The sequence below is a fragment of the Ailuropoda melanoleuca genome, chromosome 15 (assembly GCF_002007445.2).
Source record: "Ailuropoda melanoleuca isolate Jingjing chromosome 15, ASM200744v2, whole genome shotgun sequence".
In the NCBI taxonomy this organism is placed as follows: domain Eukaryota; kingdom Metazoa; phylum Chordata; class Mammalia; order Carnivora; family Ursidae; genus Ailuropoda; species Ailuropoda melanoleuca.
In genome coordinates this window covers 91,420,883-91,439,146 of record NC_048232.1, presented here as the reverse complement: position 1 = coordinate 91,439,146, position 18,264 = coordinate 91,420,883, and the positions used below count along the sequence as shown (strand labels likewise).

General features: G+C 58.8%; 3 protein-coding genes across 11 annotated transcripts in view; all 3 read left to right on the top strand.

Annotated features, from left to right (window-relative positions):
* Window positions 1–1,567: 1,567 nt before the first annotated feature.
* On the top strand, window positions 1,568–5,101 carry CHKB (choline kinase beta). 3 transcript variants are annotated; one of them, XM_011222371.3, is made up of 11 exons: window positions 1,570–2,028; window positions 2,237–2,345; window positions 2,616–2,729; window positions 2,950–3,083; window positions 3,371–3,466; window positions 3,638–3,696; window positions 3,779–3,860; window positions 3,992–4,100; window positions 4,242–4,345; window positions 4,588–4,669; window positions 4,819–5,101. In XM_011222371.3, exons 1-11 carry the CDS (start codon window positions 1,805–1,807, stop codon window positions 4,891–4,893), a joined length of 1,188 nt encoding a protein of 395 aa, XP_011220673.2. In that variant the 5' UTR covers window positions 1,570–1,804; the 3' UTR covers window positions 4,894–5,101. The 3 variants fall into 3 exon arrangements, 2 of the variants coding, with proteins under 2 accessions (XP_011220673.2, XP_034499808.1); XM_034643917.1 differs by having other exon boundaries at window positions 2,616–2,828; XR_004620758.1 differs by lacking the exon at window positions 3,992–4,100 and having other exon boundaries at window positions 1,568–2,028; window positions 2,616–2,828; window positions 4,819–4,878.
* Window positions 5,102–5,338: 237 nt separating this feature from the next.
* Window positions 5,339–13,906, top strand: CPT1B (carnitine palmitoyltransferase 1B). Of its 7 annotated transcripts, none has more exons than XM_034643911.1 (18): window positions 5,339–5,737; window positions 6,171–6,330; window positions 6,728–6,867; window positions 7,166–7,658; window positions 7,844–7,981; window positions 8,079–8,156; window positions 8,908–9,015; window positions 9,090–9,174; window positions 9,754–9,949; window positions 10,223–10,408; window positions 10,497–10,602; window positions 10,686–10,802; window positions 11,145–11,309; window positions 11,387–11,521; window positions 11,601–11,753; window positions 12,357–12,470; window positions 12,911–13,003; window positions 13,145–13,903. In XM_034643911.1, the coding sequence occupies exons 2-18, from the start codon at window positions 6,190–6,192 to the stop codon at window positions 13,226–13,228; spliced, it is 2,532 nt and encodes an 843-aa protein (XP_034499802.1). In that variant the 5' UTR covers window positions 5,339–5,737; window positions 6,171–6,189; the 3' UTR covers window positions 13,229–13,903. The 7 variants fall into 7 exon arrangements, with proteins under 7 accessions (XP_034499802.1, XP_034499807.1, XP_034499806.1 ...); XM_034643916.1 differs by having other exon boundaries at window positions 5,339–6,330; window positions 7,181–7,343; window positions 7,557–7,658; XM_034643915.1 differs by having other exon boundaries at window positions 5,339–6,330; window positions 7,166–7,343; window positions 7,557–7,658; window positions 13,145–13,901.
* A 4,086-nt stretch (window positions 13,907–17,992) lies between these two features.
* Window positions 17,993–18,264, top strand: part of SYCE3 (synaptonemal complex central element protein 3) — a 31,277-nt gene continuing 31,005 nt past the window's right edge. Inside the window, exon 1 of the mRNA XM_002917272.4 lies at window positions 17,993–18,077. The gene's annotated coding sequence lies outside the window, so the exon portion shown is untranslated. The remainder of the gene's footprint in view (window positions 18,078–18,264) is intronic.

The following is an 18,264-nucleotide window of genomic DNA, read 5'->3' as shown; positions in this document are numbered from 1 at the left end:
ACAGCTACTGTGATTGGGGTTACTACCTGGCTCAGTTGGTGGTGGTTCACCACCCTTTACTTGCATCCATCTGGATTTTGCAAGGGCCATTCAGGTGAACTGAAGATGTAATGGGGACCACCACTTTATGTCTTTGAGAGTGACACAATCTCTGCAATCCCAGCAGGAATGCAGCATTGCTTCTGACTTACTATCCTGGAGGGGTAGGTGGTGTGGGTTCCCACTGTGCTCTTCCTACCATGATTCTTATTCCACAGGTCGGGGTCGGAATCTGCTCACTGCTAGGTATAATCATCCCAAGTATGCACTGGGAGCAAAAAAATAACCCCAGGACTTGGGCCAGGATTCCATCTATGAGCTGACATCGTAGTCCCTTCTGTAACCAGGGACTCGTGATGTTTCAGGTACTTTGGCACAAGTGTCTCAGACCCTGTTTCTAAGAGCCCGTGAAAGGTCTGGATGGTCCCTTTCCCAAAGTATTATTTGTTGAGCAGGTCTATAGTCCCGCAGGGGGAAGGACTGGAGGGCTATTTTTTCCATATACTTATGGTGGCATTGGAGAGTCCTCCTTGAAGGACCAAGCCTCCCTTCCAAACAGTGGGCTCTGGGTCTCAGACTGGCTCAATTTAAAGAGAGTGAGGGTGCTTCCACTGCACCAACTGACATTTGCCTTCTGATCACAAATTCTTCATTTCTTTCTGGTTATTGAAATCAAACAACACTCCAGTCAGCGGCCGATCTATTTCACCCCAAGAACACGGCAGTCCAACAAGCACGCCACAGATCCCTCTGGGTCACGTCTTATCGGTTGCCACTCCGGTCTCCAGCAGAAGCAGAAATGCAGGAGACATGTACCTAAGGTGGGACTGCGTCAAGGTGGGGTGAATCTGATCGGTCTTCAAACTGCCCAGGTGTCTGCTCCAAGGTGAGCCTTCTCCTGGGTTTGATTTTCTACCTGGTCTGGATCTGGAGGCAAGAAGGGTAGTGGAGTTGGGCGTGGAGACATTAGTTGCAAGCAGGGAGAGTTTCCTCTCAGAGGTGAGCTTCAGCCTCCACGGTGATTAGGGATTTAAGGCACTTGGAGTCATCGGAATTGTCCCAAGGGTCCCAAACTCTCATTGGCTCATCACCTACCACGTGCCCCACATTCCCCACTCCCAGGAGGTGAGCCACACGCTCGCTCTCCTCCAGGTGCGAGCCACACTCACTCGATGACTCTCTTCCTTGCTCGACTACCCCCGGGACTGCAGGGGGGCAGATCTGTCCAGTGAGGGGCCGCCGCCGCCTGCGCCGTGCGCTCCCGGAGCCCGGCGAAGCCCATCTCCCCGCCCCGGCACCTCGCCGGGTTCCCCGGCCGTCAGGCAACCGGCCCGCCCCGACCCCGCGCCCGCGCCCGCGCCCGTCCGGGACGGCTCGCGGAACCGGCGGCCGACGCCCCGCCCCGCCCACGTGACCCGCCTTCACGACCCGGCTCCCGACGCTTCTGGTTGGCCCACGTGGTCCCCTCGCAGCTGCCTGTCTCTGGGGCGGCCCCGCCCAGAGAGAGGGGTCATTGGTGTTCGCCCTGAGTAAGGGCGGGACACGGCCGAGCCGGGCAGAATACGGCCTTCGGAAAGGGCACGCGACCAGGGTCACGGAGAGAGCCGAGCGGCGCCGCAAAGGGCCGAAAAGAGCCGGAGAGACCCGAGTATGACCGGAGAAGAGCAGGCGGGCCGGAAGCAGACCCGAGCGCAGCCGGAAGGAGCCGAGTCCGCCCGAAGGGGCCTGAACGTGGCTGGACGTTGGGCTTGGCCCAGCCGGCGCCATGGCTGCCGAGGGGACAGCTGTGGCCGGAGGCGGGGCTGTTGGCGACCGGCTGGCCAAGGACAGCGTGCAGCAGTCTCAGTGGCCGGACGCGGCCCCGAACCGGCGGCGCGGCTCGTCGCTGTCGCGTGACGCCGAGCGCCGAGCCTACCAGTGCTGCCGGGAGTACTTGGGCGGGGCCTGGCGCAGAGTGCGGCCCGAGGAGCTGAGGGTTGACCCTGTGAGGTGGGAGGTCAGGGGTCAGCTCCCCTGAGCCAGCGCCGGGGTCAGGGGTCGAGCTCGGGCCCTGGGGACCCCGCGATGCTGCGGCCCCGGCGCGTGCGGGGCGGGGGGCGGGGCCGGCCTGGCGCCGAGCGGACGTGGGGTAGATCCGGGGGGATGGGGACAGGTGCAGCCGGCCGCGGGCTGAGCGCTTCCTGGTGTGGGTCTGCAGCGGCGGCCTCAGTAACCTGCTTTTCCGCTGCTCGCTGCCGGACCACCTGCCCAGCGTTGGCAAGGAGCCCCGGGAGGTGCTGCTGCGGCTGTACGGGGCCATCCTGCAGGTGAGGAGGGAGCGAGGGCCGCAGTGGCCCCTGGCTTCAGGACCTGTCAGCGAGCCTGGCAGGTGGTATTCTCCCCCATTGCGCAGCTGAGGACACGGAGGCCCAGGGGCTAAGTAACTTGCAAATGTGCCTAGAACCTGGCTCTGGCATCTCCAGGCAATAGAGCAAGCAGTGACGGGGGTGGGGGTGCCGGGAGGAGAAAACAGACCCTTCTGTGTTTGCCTCTGGCTCCTCCTGACTCTGCCCCCTTGGTTGTCCATCTTTCTTCAGGGCGTAGATTCCTTGGTCCTCGAAAGTGTGATGTTCGCCATCCTGGCAGAGCGGTCGCTGGGGCCCCAGCTCTATGGAGTCTTTCCAGAGGGCCGGCTGGAACAGTACATCCCAGTACGAGCCCAGCCCAGCCCGGCCCTGACCTCCCCGGGCATCTCCTGCCCCCAGCCCCTATCCCCCTTTCCGGTGTCTGCCCTCTTGTCCCTTACCCAGGTAGGGCATTTTCCCCAAGACCCTGACTTCCNACCCTGACTCCCCCCCCCTCCTCCATTCCCCCACCCCTTCCCCCTCCTGCCCCAGCCCCCTCACCACCCTGATAGGCTCCTGGGTGCAGAGCCGGCCACTGAAAACCTGTGAGCTTCGAGAGCCGGTGCTGTCAGCAGAAATCGCCACGAAGATGGCCCGGTTCCATGGCATGGAGATGCCGTTCACGAAGGAGCCCCACTGGCTGTTTGGGACGATGGATCGGTGAGTCAGGAGCCTCCTTAGGGCTCCTGCCCACCTGTTCTGAACCCTGATGCTGGCAGCTGAATGTGTCCATGACTCTCCAGTCCTCCCGCTGAGTGGATCAGGTGTCCCAGTGTCTAGCATAGGACTCTCACACAGGACAGGCTTCCAAATAAGGCAGACAAGTCAGAAAAACCTGCCAGATATGTCCTAGTGACAGGAAAATGGGTGGGACAGCCTGGCCTGGGAAACAGGAGAGAAGGTGGAGGGGATAACAGAGGAAGCATTTCTTATTCTTTGGGCTTCAGGTACCTAAAGCAGATCCAGGACCTGCCCCCCGCTGGCCTCCCCCAGATGAATCTGCTGGAGACGTACAGCCTAAAGGATGAGATGGGCAATCTCAGGTGAGGGAAGGCAGGGCGGGAGAACAGAACAGCACAGGAACCGGTGCCAGGCACCTACTGGAGCACCTCCCCAGGATTTACTGAGGGCTGGGGTCAGGGCCTGGCCCACAGACTGATTGACCCTCCTCTAGTCACTCCTGCTCAGGACCCATGCCCCCTGTTCCCCTGCAGGAAATTGCTAGACTCTACCCCATCACCAGTGGTCTTCTGTCACAATGACATCCAGGAAGGTAGGAGAAAGCATTGGCATCTCCTAAAGTGAGGGGGCCCAGAGGGCCCTGGAATGACCAGAATTCCACCCCATTCTCCCAGGGAACATCTTGTTGCTCTCAGAGCCAGAAAACACCGACAGACTCATGCTGGTCGACTTCGAGTACAGTAGTTATAACTACAGGTGAGGGTAAGAGGATGGCCTCCATGGGTCTGTTCCCACAGCAGCCTGGAAAACAGACTAGGCCTCCCTCTCTGCATCCCAGCTGCCCAGGGTATTTGGGGACTGAGTGAGTGTCCACCTTATTCCCCCAGGGGCTTTGACATTGGGAACCATTTTTGTGAGTGGGTTTATGATTATACTCACGAGGAGTGGCCTTTCTACAAAGCGCAGCCTGCAGACTACCCCACCCGGGGGCAGCAGGTATGTGGACTGGAGGCTGGGGAGCAGGGCCTGGCCTATGCGGGAGGAGGAAGGTGAGGTCTGGAAAGAATGGTGAGAAAAGGTGTTCACTGGGAAATGCTCCGCACTCTCCCCATTTCCTGACTCTTCTCTGTCAATCAGCTCCATTTTATTCGCCATTACTTGGCAGAAGTCAAGAAAGGTGAGACCATCTCCCAAGAGGAACAGAGGAAACTGGAAGAAGATTTGCTGATAGAGGCTAATCGGTGAGGAAAGATGGGGGAGGGGGGCAGCGGCAGAGCAGGTGCAGAGGAAAGGAGGCTGAGGAAGAGGCAGGCAGCTCAACTGTGACTGCAGGTGGGGGCAGAGAGTGGGAAGAGTCAGGACAGGGTTGGAGTTAAGGCAGTGGGAGAGAAGTTTGAGCTTTGGGGCTTGACCAGCCTCAGGGATGGGATCCAGGTAATGCCCAGTGTGCTCTGAACCCCTCTGTTTCTTCTGCCCTCCTTAGATATGCTCTGGCATCCCATTTCTTTTGGGGTCTCTGGTCCATCCTCCAGGCGTCTATGTCCACCATAGAATTTGGTTACTTGGTAAGTAACCCAGATGGGTGAGTTAAGTGGGAGGAGGGGGAGCAGCAGGGCCTCATGTTCTCCAGGAAATCCGTGGGCCGACTTGAGGGGGGGGGCGGTGCTAGTCCCAGGCCTTCTCACTGGTGTGTGCGGTGGGTTTCCTTCCCTAGGAGTACGCCCAGTCTCGGTTCCAGTTCTACTTCCAGCAGAAAGCACAGCTGAGCAGCTCCCTCCCCTCCTCCTGACTCTCCAGCCCCCGCCTGCTAGGATTGCTCCTGGAGCCTCCCGGGCAGGACCTCGGAGGGAGGGGCAAAGAGCTGGAGGCTCTGGGGACTGGGCTGAGCCCTGGAGAGAGCCTGGGGTTGAGGGTGCTGACCTCTCCCCACCCGGGAGATGGTGGGGGAGAGCCACTGGGCCCTGCACCTCAACACAATAAACCAGCTTCTTCCTTCACACCCTGTCCTACCTCTGCTGCACGACGTACCAACCAGGGAGTGCACACACGTTGACAAAGTGACCACAGCGCTGAGCCTCATTTTCCCCTTCTGAAAAGCACAGCTGTTTGGTGCTCTGGGCTTGAGAGTGGTTAAGGGTCCACTCTGCCAGTCGGAGTACCCTGCCCTCCCCCTCCCTGGCCCCAGTTTAGAAGTGATGCACACTAGAAGGATTTGGGTAAAGGGCTGGGGAGTAATGGGGTATAAAGAGGGCACTGGGGTGGGGCTGCCCAACCCTGAGCACTGGAGATCAGGGGACAGGCAGCACAGCTGACACTCTGATGACCTTTTCCCTACATTCAGCTATTTTTAGTTCTAGTGCTACCATCCTCACGTGAGACCCTTTGGGCCCCTCCGGGTTCCCAGACCTCTAAGCAATCTCAGCTTGCGGAAACCCGGCCCGCCCCTACTCCTGATTCCCACCACAGAGAGGAGGGGATTCTGGTTGCCGCCCCACATCTGTTTTCTCAACCCAAATTTGGGAGTGGGTGTCAGGTTCCCGGTGAGGGCGGGGCGGGGATGGCCAGGCCTGAAGGACATGGGGACACGGGCCAGAGCGACTGGCCCCACACGCAGAGAGGAGCGAACCCAAGCCGTGAGTGGAGTGGGGGGCAACACAGGCCCCCCCATCGGGCTCAGAGGCCTAGACCAGAGCCGGGGGAGAGGACGGCGCGGGGCCCCTCGCAGTCGGGGCTGGTTGCCTCGCTCCGGACCAACTCTGCTTCCCGGGGCGCATCTTGCCCCCACTCGGGGGCAGCCCTTCACTGTCCTCGGGGCTCCTGATGATTTCCCCGGCTGGACCCCCTTCCCGACCGCTGCACCTCTGTGGCGGAGCTCCCCCGGAACGCGGGCGCGAGGGTTCGGTGGCGGCCGTTGCTCAGGCTGCGGTGCCGGGCCCCAAGCGGGAGGAGGGCGGGGGGCGGCGCAGGCAGGGGCGCTGCCCGCAGGGCGCGGGGGTCTAGGCGCTGAGGGCGGCCGGGGGCGGGGCCAGCCTGAGCCCGCCGGCGCACCCTCCTGCCCCCTCCCAGGTGACGGACAACCTCCAGGATGGCGGAAGCGCACCAGGCCGTGGCCTTCCAGTTCACGGTGACCCCAGATGGGGTCGACTTCCGGCTCAGTCGAGAGGCCTTGAAACACATCTACCTGTCGGGGATCAACTCCTGGAAGAAACGCCTGATTCGCATCAAGGTGGGCGCAGGTGGTTGTGACTTCTGCCTCCCAGCAGGTGCAGAATAGAGTCTTCCTCGAGGCAGAGGCCAGGTGTCAGCTGCTGCCCCGTTGTCAAGACCTTCCACCCCCACCTTGGCTGGCAGTTCTGCTGGGGGACAGGCTCTAGCAGTGCAGAAACCAGAGGGGTGCTCAGGTGTGGAGGGGAGACGGGCATGCAAGGGGTAGCAATGGGACACTGAGTAATGGGTGCTGCAGGTATGGGAGTGTGGAGGAGGGGAAGACCAGACACAAAGGAAGAACAAGAGCACAGCAGGTGAGGGAGGGAGAAGGCCTCCCAGGCAAAGACCAGGACCTCCCAGGTGCCTGCTCACCACTGTCTTTCCTGCTGTAAGTGTGCCTTGTTTCTGCCCCACAGAATGGCATCCTTAGGGGTGTGTACCCTGGCAGCCCCACCAGCTGGCTGGTCGTCGTCATGGCAACAGTGGGTTCTTCCTACTGCAAGGTGGACATCTCCATGGGGCTGGTCTGCTATATCCAGAGATGCCTCCCCAAGGGGTAAGAAGCAGGGCTACAAGAGAGGGCTGGGCAGTCTCCAAGGCCAGGGTTCCTGAGCTGGGCACATACAGCGTAAATAGCCATCGGAGGTCCTAGGGGGAGCCCTTCCTGGGGGCCAGCGTCATCTGAGTCCCACATCTTGTACGTTGGTATGTAGTGCGTTCAGACATGAGTGTGCCCAGGAATGTTCGTCCGCGTCTCCCCCAAGGTGGTTCACAACCATCAAAACTGCAGAGTCAGAATTTGCCCGAGGCCGACCTTAAGTGGACCCCCTGCAGCCTTCTCCCTTCTCTGACAGATGTGGCCCCTACAGGACCCCACATACCCGGGCACTTCTCAGCATGGCCATCTTCTCCACGGGAGTCTGGATGATGGGCATCTTCTTCTTCCGCCAAACCCTGAAACTGCTTCTTTCCTACCATGGTTGGATGTTTGAGATGCACGGCCAGACCAGCCACTTCACCAAAGTCTGGGCTGTGAGCAGAAGCCAGTGGACGGGTTCAGGCATCTGGTTTGAGACTCTGGGGGCCTCATTTGGGGTTCTGAGCTGGAGGGGAGAGGCAGGCATGATACTATGCCTGGCGCATTGTTTTGTCCTGGTTCTGAGGGTCGGGGGCCCCACTCCTCAAGTGTTTGCTGTTTGTTTCCATTATTTCCCCTGGTTCTCACCAGAAACATTCTCTGCCCAGATCTGTGTCCGCCTTCTGTCCAGCCGGCGGCCCATGCTCTACAGCTTCCAGACATCCCTGCCCAAGCTTCCCGTGCCCAGCGTGCCGGCCACAGTTCAGCGGGTGAGGGCCTGAATCAGACATCCCAGTTGGGCAGGGGAGGCTGAACTCAGAGGACTTCTCCAAACTAAGGGACCATCCCTTGCAAAGAGTGGGGTTGAGGGCAATGGGGCTGGGTTGGCAGAGGGTCAGGACAGAGGTAGTCATTGCTGTTTGGCCCCCACACTGACAATGACTTGGCTGGACAGTACCTGGAATCCGTGCGGCCCTTGTTGGATGATGAGGAATACTACCGAATGGAGACGCTGGCCAAGGAATTCCAGGACAAGACTGCCCCCAGGCTGCAGAAGTACCTGGTCCTCAAGTCATGGTGGGCAACTAACTATGTGAGTCCCTTCCCGGGCTTACCTTCACCCCCGTTGTGTCAGGGGCATCTCTGCCCTGCCCTGTGCCCCCACCCTAACTCCTCCCTTCCTCCGGCAGGTGAGTGACTGGTGGGAAGAGTACGTGTACCTGCGGAGCAGGGCGCCCCTCGTGGTGAACAGCAACTACTACGTCATGGTGCGGGCGGACCTAGGGGCAGGGGAGATGGGGGAGATGGTGGAAGAATAGTCAGGAAGCAGCTTCAGGGCAGCAGGGGTACTGAGGATCTGGAGAATCCAGTAGACCAACAGCCTGACAGTTCACTCTCAGAGTCCCTCAGGCTCACTGGCCTCCCAGCCACAAGTTCCCAGCTGTCCTGACACCATCACCCGGAACTTCCGTCATCACGCCTTGCTTTTGTGTCACTATGTGGATCCAGATCTGCTGCTCTTAGAGCCCACGAGGTCACTGTCAGCCCCTAACCCACATGACCGCCCTTCTCCCGCTCCCAGCACATGCCTCTGCACAGCCACAGGTCTACAGAGCATGGCTCTCGTCTCCCACTGTCCAAAACACATTCTGAGTCACGTGCGGATGTCCCCTCCACAAAGCTGTCCTCACAACAATTTACATACAACTTGTCTCTTGACAGAGGTTTTAAACTGTTTTTCAGCGGTGGGAACTCCTTTCTCAATGCAAAATAAACAAAACACGAATAAATAAACTAGGTCATGAGAAAGCAGCTCAAAAGATTCAAGCCGGGCAGAGGGGTGACGTGACCGGTTGTGCATTTCATCTCCAGCAGTGCAGCCTGACTGAGTGTACAGGATGGGCTGGGGAGAGGGGCCAGGACCCCTCAGGTCCTCAGGCAAGGAGACCCGGGTGGCACAGGACAGAGGTGCGGCCGTGCGTCTCCGCACAGCACGTGTGGGCTCTGCTCTCTCCGCAGGACTTTGTGCTCATCAACAATACAAACATACAGGCGGCCCGCCTGGGAAATGTCGTCCACGCTATGATCATGTATCGCCGTAAACTGGACCGTGAAGAGATCAAGCCTGTGAGTGGTGTGGGGTTGAGGGCACGACAGGGAGAGGAGGCCCGCGTCTGAGCCATGCTGGGCCTTCCTCCCAGGTGATGGCCCTGGGCATTGTACCCATGTGCTCCTACCAGATGGAGAGGATGTTCAACACTACTCGGATCCCAGGCAAGGAGTCAGGTACTGGGCCACAGCCAGGTGCCCGTGGTGGGGCCGTCAGGACCCAGGCCCCGCCCTCCCAGCTCTGGGCCTGCCGTGGCTAAGCACCCTCTTTTCTGCTCAGCCATCGCCAAGTGTCCTGGGCATCTCAGGGTCACATAACTGTGAAAAGTATTTGGTTTATGACCAACACCAGACACATCCTGTTCACAGGCATGATGCTGGTGCTGGGACCCTGTGGGGCCCAGAACGGAGGCCCTGCTCCGGGGCCTTCCGGGGCAGGGGAAGGTAGTCTGAGTAAGGAGTACCAGGAGGGGTGGAGCATACCAGGAGCCCTTCACGGAGCCTGTAGAGGAGGGGTGCTTGCAGAGGGCCTGGTTCCCGACACGGGGACAGTGTGTCATTTCTGGAGCTTCGGCTTCCTCTTCTGTGAAGTGCTTCATGGGACTGTTGGCATTAAGCAAGAGGGATGGGAGTGCCCAGCACAGGGCCTGGCTTGGTGCCGGGAAAGGAAAGCCCAGACAGAGGTCTGTAAAGCAGAGTGGAGTGGGAGCAGGGAGGTGTGCCCTGCCTCAGCCCTCCTGCCGCCTCCTGTCCCAGACCTGCTGCAGCACCTCTCGGACAGCAGGCACGTAGCTGTCTACCACAAGGGCCGCTTCTTCAAGGTGTGGCTCTACGAGGGCTCCCGCCTACTCAAGCCTTGCGACCTGGAGATGCAGTTCCAGAGGATCCTGGATGACCCCTCCCCACCTCAGCCTGGGGAGGAGAAGCTGGCAGCCCTCACTGCAGGGGGAAGGTACCAGGGCCCCACAAGGAGAGGAGCTCGGCCCTGCATGTCACCCTGAAACTTGGAGCCAGAGGCATGACTGAGGGAGGGGTGTGCTGGCATGGCACACTGCACATCTAGCCACATCTGACTGGGTGGGGGCTAGGTGGGAGTGTGTGGAGGACAGGGACACCTGCCAGGACAGCCTGGGACCCCCCAGCCCTGGGTCCTGCCAGGTCGTGGGAGGTGTCCTCTGCCACCACCCACAGTGACCCCACACTCACCCTGCCCCTGTGCCCCCAGAGTGGAGTGGGCACAGGCACGCCAGGCCTTCTTCAGCTCTGGCAAGAACAAGGCTGCTCTGGATGCCATCGAGCGTGCTGCTTTCTTTGTCGCCCTGGACGAGGAGTCTCACCACTACGACCCTGATGACGAGGCCAGCCTCAGCCTCTATGGCAAGGCCCTGCTGCATGGCAACTGCTACAACAGGTGTGGTGCCCCAGCCCCACAGCAGGCCCCCCCCACTCCTCCACCCACCTCGGTGCCCTCCCTGCATCTCCTGCCTCCTTTCCTGCAGGTGGTTCGACAAGTCCTTCACTGTCATCGCCTTCAAGAACGGCCAGCTGGGCCTCAACACAGAACACGCATGGGCAGACGCCCCTATCATAGGGCACCTCTGGGAGGTAATGGTCCTGAGAGGGGTCCTGCAGGGCAGGCTGGGTGCAGGGCACGAGGGTGGCTTCTCAGCCTGACCTTCTCCCTGCAGTTTGTCCTGGGCACTGACACCTTCCACCTGGGCTACACGGAGACTGGGCACTGCCTGGGCAAACCAAACCCCATGCTTGCAGCTCCCCAGCGGCTGCAGTGGGACATTCCTGAGCAGGTGTGCAGGCCAAGAGGGGACAGGGATGGGCATGCGAGAGTGGCAGGTACCTGGGACGCTCTCAGGGGGAAGGGACAGGAGCTTCTCAGAGTCCAGACTGGCCACAGAGAGAACGGAGATCCTGGGACCATCGGGTGGTTAGTGAAAGATGTGAGGTGGGAGACTCGTCCATGGAGCACCCGTTCGTGCCTCCCTCTTCCCACAAAGCCCAGCGTGACCTCTGGGTGCTGAGGCCCCTCGGGTTGGCCCGTGTGTCTGAAGATGTTGAAGGCTCACTGACACCCTCCCAGCCTCGCTGCTTGGAGAGCTCTGCCCCCAGCTGACCCTTCCGTATCTTGGCAGTGCCGGGCGGTCATCGAGAGCGCCTACCGGGTGGCCACGGCACTGGCAGACGACGTGGAGTTGTACTGCTTCCAGTTCCTGCCGTTTGGCAAAGGCCTCATCAAGAAGTGTCGGACCAGCCCGGACGCCTTCGTGCAGATTGCCCTGCAGCTGGCCCACTTCCGGGTAGGAGCCCTGCTGGGCTGCTGGGGGCAGGGTGGCACCAGCCTCACCTGCCAGATTCACCCCTCTGTGCTCCTCAGGACAGGGGCAAGTTCTGCCTGACCTATGAAGCCTCCATGACCAGGATGTTCCGGGAGGGACGGACTGAGACCGTGCGTTCCTGTACCAGCGAGTCCACGGCCTTCGTTCAGGCTATGGTGGAGGGGTCCCACATGGTGAGCCCCCCACGCCCTCCACCTCCTGCCCACCTTGAGGGGCAGGGCTACTCTTCACTGCTCCCCTTCTGCTCCCCAGAAAGCAGATCTCCAAGATCTCTTCCGGAAGGCTTCAAAGAAACACCAGAACATGTACCGTCTGGCCATGACGGGGGCTGGGATAGACAGGCACCTCTTCTGCCTTTACCTGGTCTCCAAGTATCTGGGGGTCAGCTCCCCTTTCCTGGCTGAGGTCAGCATTGTCGATGGGGGTGTCCTCTGTCCTCATGCCCTCTCCTGAGGGGGTGTGGCCTGTCCTCTGTCTGGCCAGCTCCCAGGAAATTGCCCTTGAGGGCTGGAGCCAGCTTTCCTGCTCCACGCCCCGTCCAGGCCTGTGGTCCTCGTTTTGAGTGGGAGTCTCTTCTCGTGGAGTTGGTGGTTCTCATGAGGGTGGACAGACAAGTGGTTGTCGGGGGGTGACAGCACTTTGGGAAAAGCAAAGAGGCAGCAGCATCAGGCTGGGCAGAGGGTCCAGGCAGAGAGAACCTCCAGTGCCCAGATACTGAGGCAGGGGCGTGGGTGGGCAAGGAGCAGGAGGGGAGGGAGCAGAGCCAAGGGAGGGACAGGTTGGTCGGAGAGGAGGCCTGGGGGACATTTAGGTCACATGGGCCTCACGGGTTTGGTGCAGATGCTGTCATGGTGAGAACAGACCCGCAGGGGTCGGGGGGGCGGGCAGCAATCAGGAAGTTCATGCACCTGCTCCTTATGGTGCTCTGGTACCACGTGTCAGCAGGTACGTACTGAGTGCATGGCATTTCATGCATGGTGTCTCACTGCTGTGATCTCCCTGTTGCAGGTGCTCTCAGAACCCTGGCGCCTCTCCACCAGCCAGATTGCTCAATTCCAGATCCGTATGTTTGACCCAGACCAGTACCCCAATCACCTGGGTGCCGGTGGTGGCTTTGGCCCTGTAAGTGTCCTTGAAAGAGGATGGATGAGCAGGACTGGGCCCCAGGGGTCTCAGTGGAGAGTACAGAGCCCTGAAGTCAGACCAGGGGTGGGAGCACAGCCCTGGGGTTGCCCTACATGGAAACAGAATGGATAGTTATCGATCCAGGTAGACAGGTGCCTCAAAGAGCTAGAGACACTCCCTGGAGAGAGGCAGTAAGCTTGAGCCTCCTGAGAGAAACACAATATCCTGGATCCCTGGTAGCGTCTGGACCTGCAGGGGGCAGAGCTCCTTGGTTTTCATGCTGTTGCCTGGAAATGTCCCTGACCTCAGGGAAGATGCAGCATCTTGGTGGGGCCCCTTCCTGGGAATCTTGAGGGGACAGCAAGCATGACATCAGCTTGGCTTTCAGATCTGCAAGGTTTGGTTTACTTCTTCCTTACCCCTTGTGCTGCCCTCAGGTGGCAGATGATGGCTATGGGGTTTCCTACATGATCGCAGGCGAGAACACCATCTTCTTCCACATCTCCAGCAAGTTCTCAAGCTCAGAGACAGTGAGTCTCTCCTGCTCCTGGTCTGGCCTAAGGAGAGGGGACCACCTGGGGCCCTGTCTGGCTGGGGAAGAGTCCTTGGTTGTGGGGACAGAGGGACAGGGGCTCACCTGAATGGTTGGTCTGAGCTCTTGGCTCCCACAGAATGCCCAGCGCTTTGGGAAGCACATCCGCCAAGCTCTGCTGGACATCGCTGATCTCTTCCAAGTTTCCAAGGCTGACAGCTGAGGGCTGGAGAAATGCCAGCTGCCCTTTCATCCCCACATTGTGGAGGAAGGGGCCTGCGGTCGGCTCGCAGGCACAAGGGGTCTCCATGCACAGGTGTCCAGGCTCCAAGGACAGCTCTGGCAGCAGGCACTTCCCAGGCAGATGCTGAGGGCCCAGGTGGTGGAAGTGGGGTTGGAGCAGGGAGGGAATTTTGATTTTTTTTTTCTTGCTAGACACTAATAAAGATAAGCCTCTATAATTCTCTTAGCTCTTAGGTACCTCTGTTTTGTTTGGGAACTAGGAGACCCTCCCCTGCCCAAGCTCAGACCAGAGAGGTAGCAGAGAGAGGAGATGGGGCTGGGAGACTGAGAGGCTTGTGACCTACTTTGAAACGCATGTCTCTCCTGAGGTCACCACTGTCCACACCCACTTGGAATAAATTCTTGCTTCAGAACTTCACCTGTTCCCTGGGGCACTTCTGTTTGTCTGCCAGAGAGTGGGGCCCAGCTGCTATCTCCGTGAACGGCCATGCCCTCTGCACGCCTCTAGGCTGGAGCACCACCCTGTGGAGGCCCACGGCCTCCTCCTGGCCATAGGGAAGGGCTGTAATCCCAGCCCGCAGTCAGCGTGCCAAGTGGTCATGTCTGTGAGAGGGCACACAGTCTAATCTGGGGCAACACATGCTCCATCCCTCAGGTTGACTTTTTATATTAAAATAACATGAGAGTAAACCAAAAAATTTTTATGGAGAGTGTAAGTAAGTACTTAATTGCTACTGTTGCATGCTAGAAGGAATCTAGATCTCAGCACTCTGCTTGTTGCGAAGAACCCAGGCATGAATTCGATACAGTCCTGGGCCTTCTCTTATGAACCTCTGTGGATTGAGCACCCACCATCTACTTGGCTCTGTGCTGGGGATTCATGGCCCACCTGCCACGGGGAATTCACTATTAGGCAAAATAGGCATGGATCAGGGGATGGAGTTGCTGGCACAGAAACCAGGAGGCTTTTGGAATAATTCACTTAGTACTTATTGAGTGCTCCAGTGTATAGGCACTGGGATACAGCAGTGAATAAAACTGGCCAAAACAGTCCCTCCCTCTGGGGCTTAGAGTCTAGACGGGAGACAGGCATTAACCAAGAAGAATGAGTAAATTATACAGTAAGGCAGACAGTAATAAGTGCTAAGGAGAAAAGTAAGGGGAGGGAGCAACACAGGGGTGGGTGGCAATTTCAGACAGGGTTGGGAAGATAGGCCTTCCTGAGCGGGGCCATCTGACTCAGACCCGAAGGAAGTGAGGGTGCAAGGGCAGCATATCCCTGGCAGAGTGGACAACCCGGGCTTCCAGGTGGGAGGTGCCGGCAGTAGTGCAAGAACAGTACTGGAGTGGCTGTGGCTGGCGTGGAGGTAGCCGCGGTGAGAGCAGGAGGGGACAGGTGGATTGGGGCATCCAGGGCCTCGTGTGCCAGGCTCTGGCTTCTCTGAATGATGGGAGAAAGCCACTGAGGTTTGAGCAGAGGGTGATCTAATCTGTCCTAAATTTTAATGGGATCATTCTGGCTGACCAGAATGACATTAGAACAAAGTAGGGAGCAGTGAAGACAGAAACAAGGAGACCTATCCGTACTGCTCATGGTGGGGGTTGGGGTTTGGGAGAAATGGCGGTACTTAAACTAGGAAAGGGAGACTCAGGAAACCAAGAATGTCAAAGGTAGGTCTGAAAAACCGGATAGGGAGGCATTGAAGATAATTCACATTTTCTACTTTGGGTGGTTGGGTGATTAGATGAGATTTTGAAATGTTGAGTTTGATGTGCCTATAGGAAGTATTTGTGAAATGTCTCAAACTCCTCAACATATAAATTGAAAACTGAGGAGACATAGGCTCCTGATAACAGCTTTGAAGAGAGCGCATGAGAGGATTCCCAGGGCAAAAGCTACTGCCTTTGAGTCTCAGTGAGAAGCTTATTAAAGCTAAGCTCACAAAATGTTACGTTCCATATCAGAGCTTTCTTGAGCTTACAAAAATATCTTTACAGACTTCTGCCACTCTGGATACCTGTGTAACCTGCCCTGGGAGAGTGTCTGGGTTTTGGTAGGCTTCTGGGCACACCAGCCCACCCAACCCTGGGAGGGCAGTGAGCAGAGTCTCCCAAAAAGCTGGCTTTTCATTAATGTTGAAATCTAAAGTTTTTGTGTTGTTGTTGCTGTTTTTTTTTTTTCTTATCGGATTTGTTCTTGGTTAAAATAGTAAGAGGAGAAACCATAATGCTAAACCAAGGTAAAAGCCTCTGGTGACAACCCACCGACCTGAATAAAGCTACTTGTACCCCTGGGGTTTGCAGAGCTGCGCTAGTTACGGCTAGCAGTCGTAACAGACAAATCCTGACATCTTCACAGCTTAACCCAATAGAGGTTTACTTCTTGTTCAGCTGGCTGAGAGGGAGACTCCACTCCATACCATTATTCAAAGGCAGGCTGACAGAAGCCCCGCCTTCCTCAAGTTGGTCCCAAGCTGCCTTGGACATCCAGCAGGTTGACAGGCAAGAGAGTGAGAGGATCAGGCAGTGATACGGAGCACTTCTCACCACATCCACTGGCCAGGGCTCATGTTGTAAGGGAGGCTGGAAAACGCAGTCTGGCTATGTGACAAGGACATAAAGGAAACACTGGTGAACAGTTCGCTGGTTTCATGGGAAGGCCCCACTGGCTTCCCGAGAGCCCATCCTTCTTGGCCCGGGCTCTGNGTTTTTTTTTTTTCTTATCGGATTTGTTCTTGGTTAAAATAGTAAGAGGAGAAACCATAATGCTAAACCAAGGTAAAAGCCTCTGGTGACAACCCACCGACCTGAATAAAGCTACTTGTACCCCTGGGGTTTGCAGAGCTGCGCTAGTTACGGCTAGCAGTCGTAACAGACAAATCCTGACATCTTCACAGCTTAACCCAATAGAGGTTTACTTCTTGTTCAGCTGGCTGAGAGGGAGACTCCACTCCATACCATTATTCAAAGGCAGGCTGACAGAAGCCCCGCCTTCCTCAAGTTGGTCCCAAGCTGCCTTGGACATCCAACAGGTTGACAGGCAAGAGAGTGAGAGGATCGGGCAGTGATACGGAGCACTTCTCACCACATCCACTGGCCAGGGCTCATGTTGTAAGGGAGGCTGGAAAACGCAGTCTGGCTATGTGACAAGGACATAAAGGAAACACTGGTGAACAGTTCGCTGGTTTCATGGGAAGGCCCCACTGGCTTCCCGAGAGCCCATCCTTCTTGGCCCGGGCTCTGCGGGGTGCTTCAGACAGCCCACCTCCTCTGCTGGGCAGGATACCCAAGGCCCTCACACCCCAGCCCAAACGACCTCCTGAGTTTCCCCCACCCCTCCTCAAAAATCCTGAGCCCCAACCACACTCTCCATTCCCTAAAGGAAGCTGGCTTTTCCACACCCTTGCCTTTGCCTCGGATGAACTTTGCCTGGAATCCTGTGTTGTTCCTCATCCTGGTAAACTAGTCTTTCCTGAAGCTGCCTTCACGACCCATCAGAGTTACTCCTGATTCATGGTTTTCTGAGGTGTTGTAACAGGAATCAGCACTGGGCAGCCCAAGCAAAGGTGGACTGAGTGGAAGTGGGCAGGGTGCCTCACAGGTGGGGACGGACAGCCAGGGAACCGGGTTCAGAAGGGGCATGGCCTCAACAGATGGGCCCAGCACGGTCTGGCTCCACTCTCGCTGTGTTTCCTACTCTGCATCAGTCTGCTGACAATCAGGCTCCCTGAGAGAAAAAGTCCAGTTCTCTGGAATTCCAGGTATACCTGGAACCAAAACTGAAGCTAACAACCTTCCGAACTGGCCTCTCCCACTGCTCCCCACCTGGGCCAATGGGACCTCCCTCCGGCCCCCACCCCACTTCTTTCTGCCTCGCCTCCCACGTAACCGAGCCGGTCACGTCTGCCTTCCGAATGGCTTTGCCCGAGTGCTTCCCTCCAGCACGACCACCACCGGGCGGTCCACATCGCCAACATCATTCGCCCAAACAGCCCTGTCACCTCGCCCTCCGGAGACCCCGTCACCGCGTCGCTCCTCTGCTTCCTGCCCTTCCAAGGTGCCCGCAGCCCTCTACGTATTGACCGAGCTCCTCGGAGCGGCCCGCGGAGGCTCGAGCCGTCTCTCTGCTCTCCGCCCGACCACCGCGGTGCGTGCCCGCCTCGGGGATCTGCGCTTCTCCTGCCTGCAGGCCGGCGGCGCCGGGCGGACCTGGGCTGGCACCAGTGCTCGCTCTTCCTGCCGCAGGTACCCCAGTCCCCGCGCCACCGCCCTGAGCCGCAGCTCCTGCGCCGTGAGACACGTGCGACCATGAACGCCAGCACGGTCGTCGTCAAACGGAGAACACTCGGGCACTGCGCTAACTGAACAGACGCTCACTAGCACCTGCTGGGCCGAGGGCTGTCCTGCACACTGGGGACACAGTGGTCAGGAGGACAGGGCCCTGCGTGCATGGCCTGGCACTCACGAACCACGGAGGGACACACAACCATCAGGACCACGAGTGGCCCTCCCTTGAATTTTGCTCTCCCGCCACCTCAGCCAGGGCTCAGTCAGGCGAGACCAGGCAGGGCGACCCCGCCCCTTCCGCTGCGGAGCCCAGCCAATGAGACCTCGAGGCCGAGATTCCGAACCGGCCAGAGGGCGGCGCACTCACGTGTTTGCGGCCCAGCCCCTTCCGCTCTGACAGACTGGCCAATGAGGGCGAGAAGCCATCTCCGGGGGGGCGGGTCTGGTAACGGAAAGGGGCGGGGTGCCGTGCCCAGTTCTGCCGCGCGCGTTGCAGCACAGGTGGGCCGCGGATCCCCACGCGAGAGCCGGCGGCGCAGGAGGTGAGCGAGGCCGGCCCAGCCACGGGTCCCGGGCCCTCCCTGCGCGCCCTGACCCCCGGACCACGACGTCCGCGAATGTGCCCGCCGCCTCACCCGGTATCCCGCCCTCACCCGACCCCTCGCCGCGCGGGCTGCTGGTCGCCCCCCACACCCCTCTCACCCCCCTCACCCCGGGCTCCTCGCCCCC

Coding starts and splice junctions, on each gene's coding strand:
- CHKB (XM_034643917.1), top strand. CDS start 1,805: ATGGCTGCCGAGGGGACAGCTGTGGCCGGAGGCGGGGCTGTTGGCGAC. Junction 3,084..3,370: donor CTGTTTGGGACGATGGATCG/GTGAGTCAGGAG, acceptor TTTGGGCTTCAG/GTACCTAAAGCAGATCCAGG. Junction 4,346..4,587: donor TTGCTGATAGAGGCTAATCG/GTGAGGAAAGAT, acceptor TGCCCTCCTTAG/ATATGCTCTGGCATCCCATT.
- CPT1B (XM_034643911.1), top strand. CDS start 6,190: ATGGCGGAAGCGCACCAGGCCGTGGCCTTCCAGTTCACGGTGACCCCA. Junction 6,868..7,165: donor CAGAGATGCCTCCCCAAGGG/GTAAGAAGCAGG, acceptor CTTCTCTGACAG/ATGTGGCCCCTACAGGACCC. Junction 12,471..12,910: donor CCGGTGGTGGCTTTGGCCCT/GTAAGTGTCCTT, acceptor TGCTGCCCTCAG/GTGGCAGATGATGGCTATGG.